General features: G+C 40.0%; 1 protein-coding gene across 4 annotated transcripts in view; it reads right to left on the bottom strand.

Moving 5' to 3' along the window:
* Positions 1 to 1,335: 1,335 nt before the first annotated feature.
* Positions 1,336 to 7,412, bottom strand: part of LOC109092765 (potassium voltage-gated channel subfamily C member 1-like) — a 33,332-nt gene continuing 27,255 nt past the window's right edge. Inside the window, exon 4 of one of the 4 annotated variants that reach the window (XM_042727711.1) lies at positions 1,336 to 2,298. In XM_042727711.1, coding sequence (XP_042583645.1) covers positions 2,189 to 2,298 — 110 coding nt within the window. In that variant the 3' untranslated portion in view covers positions 1,336 to 2,188. Of the gene's footprint in view, positions 2,299 to 2,856; positions 6,835 to 7,412 lie in introns of those variants that run through there. The other 3 variants (XM_042727709.1, XM_042727710.1, XM_042727708.1) reach the window with 3 other exon arrangements.

Here is a 7,412-nt window from a genome sequence, read left to right as displayed (position 1 = left end):
GCAAAGAAAGGTGGTGTAACTTTTATTCTGGCTGTAGTATTGTTGTTGCCGCCATGTTATGGAGATACTGTGTGTTTCGTTGTGAAAGCGAAACTACTTTGTTTGGCCTTCTAAAAGAGGATGATATCGGCTTCGTCATGCCTAGAGTTGATCCGTGCTGGTCGCTGAGGAAATACATCAACTTCACACTGTGGATCGCCGGATCGGCTTTCATTGTGGATGAAGCGGAATCTAGCCCGGGGTCTTCACATGTGGTTGCCGCAAGCTGCTCCTTCGTTGAATCCGCCGGCAGCATCGTTCTCAAGTCCGCCGGCCGTTCCTCACTCAAGCCCAAAGTGTGTGACGCTGTGTGACGCATTTTATGGAGAACTGTTTCCTGAACCTGCAGAGTAGCCTACAATGGCTCTGTGCTCAAAGGCTGTTCTATAAAGTGAGGCAGTTCCAACTTTGCAAGGACAGTCTGGCACTTCTGACTCACAGCCTGTAAGTACATTTTTTATATTTAAAGCAACACTATGTAACTTTTTGTGTTAAAAATTTGCTAAATGTATATAATGAGCCAGTACATTATAAATTAATCTACCAGACCGCCTTTTTGTCTTATCCCAAAACACTACGGTTCATTTATAATAAGTGATTATTTTTGGACTATTGTAGCCTGTTCGGGTCATCAGCTCTGCGGAGTAACACATACCTGCGTGTATCGCCATAGACATAAACTTGGAGAAGTAGCTCCATTTAGAATGTTCTTCTGTGGGATGTGTGTAGTTCTGTTTATTAACTGCTAGAGTGCCAAAATTTACATAGTGTTGCTTTAAAGAATTTGCCACTAAAGATTCAAACGTGAGTTTTAAGCAGTGTAGAGTAGTGCTTGTTGTTCGTCGTTTCTCCAATCACAAATGCAGAAATGGTTTTATGTTTACGTGGCGTGATACGCAACGCAATGCATAAAAACACAGTTTAAGTCATTATAATCAGTAAATATGTTCCCACTGGATGCAACAAATGCCTCGTTTGTAATGGGTTTTATTGGTTTTGTCTCGTCACGCCGGGACACACAGCATCATAGTATCAGAGTAAGGTAAGGGGCGTAACATTTCCGTCACACGCTTGAGGTATTCGGCCAATCACAACGCACTGGATAGCTGGCCAATCAGTGCACACCTCGCTTTTCAGAATGATGAGCTTTGTAAATATCAATGTGTTTCAGAAAGGCGGGGCATAGACGAGCAACAGTAATGTACATAAACACAAAAAATTAACATAATGTTCTTAACATCAAACTCAATAAACACATTGCATTACACCAAATACACAACATAATGTTCTTTTTAGCAACGTCATATGACCCCTATAAAAACTGGTCCACACAAAAGTTAAAATTCTGTCACAACTTACTCACCCTCGATGTTGTTCAAAACCTGTATGCATTTCTTTCTTCAGCAGAACATAAAAGAACACATTATGAAGAATATTAGAAACCCGTTTTCCATTGACTACCACTGTATGGACAAAAAATTTAGTGGAAGTCAATGAGAAGAAATGAACATTCTTGAAAATATCTTTTTTCATGTTCCATAGGAAGAAATCACGGCACCAGTTTGGAACAACATAAGATGGAGTAAACGATAGAATTTCAAACCATTTAATAAAACATGTAAAAACCCAATAATGTATTTGTTGTCAATTTTGATGTAAGTAAATGAATTAATGTACGTTCAAAGAATTCTTATTGTTGAGCCCTGGAATGTAAAAGTTTACTGTAAAAGTGCAAAGAGCAAACAAAGGCAACTGATGACTTACAGCAGCAGCACAACAGAGAACAACATCATTAGTTTGAGCCCATTCTAATTTAAAGGCAGCTTTGTGAATATTTGTTGTGATTCAAAAAAAGAGCAAAAAGTTATTGGATAGGTTTGACCTTATAACCCTGTAATGATTACACTAGATACTCTAAATATTCAGTCGCAAGCGTGGGCAACAAGAAAAGCATATTTACAGTACAGACACACGTACAAAAACACACACATATTTAACACACATGCACTCAAATACACGTATTACACACCACAACAAGTTGACAATACTATCAGCCACTGACAAAAAAAGTCCCTTTGAAATACATTTAAATGTGCAGAAAGGGGTCTTCCACCCATTTGTGTACAACAAACAGACTTATACAGCGTTATCAAGAAGTGGGAGGGGTGTTCTGGGCCATGCACACAGTGGTTGGAACACCACGATTCATGACACACACAGAGCCTGCAGGTGGTTTGTGCCGGCCCTGCCGAGAAGCCTCTACAGACATAAAAAAGAAGAGAGACAACAGACGAGTTATTACCCAGACACCAAGAGAACAAAGATGGGTGAAGGGTGCAGGATGACGTGCGAACCAGCGCAAAGGAGACATGGAAGGGGTCAGGAGGAGTAGGAGGAAGGGATGAAAGGAGAGCAGAGGGTGACGTTAATGCGGTCTGCTAGCAAGCACGTTTAGCAGGCGTTTGAGGCAGGCTTTAGCATCATACCTCACTGAGCAGAGTGTATGTTGACACCGCTTGTTCAAAACTTCAGCTCGTTCACAGCATGCAGGTGTTTCACTGTTTCCTTCAAATGTTAATGGTTTAATTCATCACCATGCTCATCAGTGCAGTCTGCCATGCTGCTCCACCTGGAGACATGTTTTCTTTTTCTTTTCACTCGCATCAAAGACCTTCCAATTCAGCTCTTTGTGCCTGTCAACTTCAGGTCAAAGAGAGTATTGGTACATCGTCCAATGAGAGAAACAGAAATAAAACAAACATTCCACTGCAATCAATGAAAAAAATACAAATAAAAATAAAAACCCAAGCCCTCTAACAGGTTTCATAGAAAATTTATTTCATGCTATGGTTGTAGTCATGTTTTCCTGTTTTTCTATGCAGTTATTGTTGCATAACATAGTGCATGCATTTGTTTTTCCCCTAAATTGCATACAATTCTCTTATAATGTAAATATACATTTGTCTTTTTTGCTTTTCTTTGTGTTTTAGTACCTAAAAGTAATGAGATACAATGTAAAACATCTCAACAGGATGCGGTTTTTCTTGTTTTTTGATGTTTTTTCTCCAAAAATAACACTGTTAAAAGTCTGCACTTGATATGTGAAATAAACAGTTGCTCACGACAGTTTCCACAGGATCTATTCACCAATAAGTAAGACATAAAACAGAAAAATAACTCATTGTGCTCAGTTTTTTTTCTCTATAAGATCCAGAATCACAAGCATGCCAGACAGAAACAAAGTTGAAAAGTGGAATTTACAATCTATCTGACGGCAGTAACCACTATCATCTCATTCAGAATTTGAGGTCAATGTGACCAGAGCTGAGTCATGTGGTTAACAACAAAGACAGAATGAAGAAATCAGTTGCTGAAATAAAGAACATGGTCTCTGAACATCTCATTATCCATGGCTACATGTCAGTTCTGCAAAAGTCAAGAAAATATTTGTTTTGTACAGACAGATTCATAACAGATATAGAATATTTTCCTCTTTTTTTTAATGTAACACCATGCAGTTCATGCTAAAATGAACAGGTAAGAGTCCACTACATCTGTCACTGCAGGTACTATCATTAGTGTTATGATTATAAAACTCATTTTGCTGGCTTTAAAGCCATCTACTCATCGCACTCTTCAGTCGATGGTCTTTAAGGTCTTCCTTAAAAAAAGTCCTGGTCCATGAGATTCCTCAGACAGACGGAATCTGGAAAACGGTTGCCACTGCGTCGACTTACAAAATCCTCTATTGTGCTCTCTTTCTACATATACGTCCTTCCTTTGGACTCCAGCCTGAAATCCCTCTGGCCATTGTGAGAAGGGAAACCAAGGTTTTGAGATGCTGCTGCCTTCTCAGGTCACTTTGAGCACCTCTGACTGCATATACTTAACTAGGGCAGTTTCCTCTTTGCAGGGATCTGCAGTAGAAAATACAGGGGAGGATGGGATTGCTCAGGGTCATCCTGCCATTGGGCCTTGTTTTCATTCAGCTCACAGAATGAGGAGGAAATGGGCTAAGAAAATAAGACTTCCCTTTTGTCTGCACTGTAAAAACGTTCATTTGGGTTGCTTTCGCAATCCAGGGCTAAAGAGGTCAGAGAAAGAGAGATGGACAGAAATGCACAGGGAGAGTGAAAGAAGTGCAGAGGAAGGGGAGACGTTTGCTGTGGACAGCGAGTAAAAGGGAGTCCTGATACCTCCTACCTGGGGTCTTGTTAATGAGATGATGAAGAAAGAAGGGAGGAAGACTCCACCAGAGCAAAGGGGAAGTACAGTAATAATTAAACAGTGAAACGAAACCAAAAAAAGAAACCGATAAAAAGGCTTTCATCTTCCAGGTGTCTGAAAAGGTTTTGTGTGAGAATATACTCAGACAGGAGAGGATTTATAAGTAAATATTCATAGTAAATCCTTAAAAATATCATTATTTCTATCGTTTGAAGGGAGGATGCAAGTCTTTCCAGTTCTGAAGTGGTTCCAGGAACAACAACAGTATGCTCTAAAAGAAAGGGTTACCTTTCTCCTCCCAGTTCTTTTATTGTGTCTGACAAACACTTGTAACTAGGAAATCCTTTAAAACTCCCCTGAGATCATTTGGAGGTTTTCTTTCTCTCTGATGGCTTTGTATGAGTTGAGAGTCGGTACGTAATGACAAGAAACAAGCAAAACGGACGGAAGAGGAAAAGGAGGAGGGGAGGAGACAAAAATACAGCTCCAGAAAACAAGGACCAGAGAACAAGACAGACCAAACCAAATCAAACAGCGCAGAGAACAGAAGGCAGCAGAGCAGGAGGAAGACCCAGGGAGACAGCTCTAACTACACAACTGCTCCATTTCTTAGAGAATGGAGGGCATTGGAGAATGGGACCGCCGCAGGAGAACAGGTGGGCCGCAGGACCCGGTGGACATCGATACCACCTCGGCCAGCGTTCGGGCCTTGCTGGTTATGGTGCCCAGGCTTCGGGACTTTTGATAACCGGTTTAGTGGAGAGAAATGTGCACATGGCAGTTTCTGGGACACAAAGGTCAGTTCCCTCCACACCATGTTTGCTGCTATGGGTCAGGTTTAAAGGGTTTATTATGGCATGCAATCTCTGTGAGAGCATGCACAAAGATTGGTTGGTTAATCTGGCATTAGAGCAAGCAGAGAAGGCTGTGGATTGCAAGGCAAATGTTGCAAATAGAATAGAAGTTCACAGATTCGTTAATCTAGAAATTTAAATTAACTGGTACATTTGAAATGAAGGCAACCAAGAATCCAGTCCAATGATTTGTCAGAGTCAGACCCTCAGTTTCTGCCACTTTTCCATAGTCTCTATATGACTTGCACCATCACTTTGAGTCATTTTGACAAGAAACACATTTTAAGTACATGTACATGCACAATGAAAAGGGAAAGTCTCAGCTTTCAAATGATATAATTGTGGAATTAGGAAATTAATTAAAAAATACAATAAATAATTAGGATGTCATGAAAACAATTTAAGAAAAAATAAAATGCACTTATAGTGCATATATTTAACAAGTTTATTTTCCTTTTCAACAATTTCATTTTTTTAAAACATGTTTTTTTTTCTATTATCATTAAGTGAAACAAGCCATTTCATTTACGCCTTTCCATTGTTTAAAAATTTATTGGACAATTACTTATGGGACAATTACTATATCAACATACAGTAATGTTCATTCTTGTTCACTATTAAAAATTAAGAAAAGATCAGTTCACATGCATTTATGTGCTGCTTTTTGAACTGAGGCAGGGGAAAATTGTTGAATTTCATAATAAAACTGACATAATTTGAAAGCAAACACTTTTATTATTTCTAAAACAACAAAACAGAAAACCTAAAAGTTTTTTTTTTTTTTGGTTATCACACTAATGGCTTATTGGAACTGTTGACTCAAAATGAAAGAGCATGTCACCTATGTCAGTGGCGTATCTACACCATCATATTCTTTGCCTTTGTGCAAAACCAAGTCTTCACTTTCTCATCCAATACCATACAGGCATCAGGACAGATTGTGCAGCAAGGCCGCAGGACTGCCCCAACACATGCACAACATAATGCTACAGAAAAAATAACAGTGCACTCTGAAGCACTGCATGCACACACACACACACACACACACACACACACACACACACACACACACACACCTCTCAAAACACTCATAAACTTACACATACAGTAGAACACACAAAGACAGAAACACATTTGTTGGGAACAGTGTATGTAGTTCTGCTTGGTGATGATGTTGACCATTTTGTGGTGCTTTTGGCTGTGGGTAAGATCTGAAGTCAAACAGAGCATGCTCACACAGAGCAACATGTCATAAGACAAAGACAGACAGCGCTATTGGTTAGAAAATGATCACATGACAAATTGGTGGATGATGGCAGGATATTCTTTTGAACGTGATCAGAAACGACCAGTTTATGTCGTCGCTGTCAGTGGTGTCATTATTGTGGAAAGGTCATTTTTAGTCTATTCATACCGGAGGGGTCAGGGGTCAAACTAGAACAGGTATGAGATAACATGAAGGTGTGTTTGTTTTAACAACACTACATTTGCTGACGTTAATTGACAGCCTGTAAAGCTACATAGCGTTTAGGGGCCTTTTATTTATCTAAGGCTGCTGTGAGTGGTTTGAGCATATGACAGTGAAACAGGCATGGATCTCAGGTGGTGACCCTGGCATGGCCGTCTTCTGGGCTGTGCGCCCAGCCTAGCTGCAGCAGAGGGTAGCCCTGTGTGCCGGCCGTCTCCGCCCCTGACCTCCCTGAGAACATTCCGGCTATGAGCCAATCGGGTAGCATAAGGAAGACGGGAGAGAGGGAGAGATGGAAGGAGGTACAAACATAGAGACAGACCACAGGCATGTACAGTGGTGGAAGAAACAAGTAAAAAACAAACAAACAACAAAGAAAAACAGAAAAAAAGGGAAGATTAAGGTTGGCCCCAGGAGGCAGCTGTATGTGTGTTAATATGAGTTTGACGTAATGCAGCGTGGTGTGGAAAAAAATTATTTACAATATGTTAAAAGAGAAGAGGGTTGAAGAAATGTGACTCGTGGAAGGATCTGAGCGTGCAGGGAAGGGTCTTTATCATCTGAAAAATGCTGACGGTAGTGTTTGAAAGATAAAAGAACTAATGGAAGTAAAAATTTCAACAAAAGATGCTGTTTTTGAGCCCATCTGACTAAAATCTGAGATGGCTGAACTAGACATTTAAGTACAAATTTGGTTATTAACTGCAGTTATTAAACTGCATTATTATAAACTGTCTGTTGTGGGCGCGCTCTGCTTGTCTGTATGTTTGGACTGTCTTTATTAACTGTGTAATGCACCTGATATTTACATTGGTGCGTGTGTG

This window comes from Cyprinus carpio, chromosome B7, assembly GCF_018340385.1.
Source record: "Cyprinus carpio isolate SPL01 chromosome B7, ASM1834038v1, whole genome shotgun sequence".
NCBI classification, from domain to species: domain Eukaryota; kingdom Metazoa; phylum Chordata; class Actinopteri; order Cypriniformes; family Cyprinidae; genus Cyprinus; species Cyprinus carpio.
The sequence above is the reverse complement of the archived record's forward strand: the minus strand, read 5'-3'. Positions and strand labels throughout refer to the sequence as shown.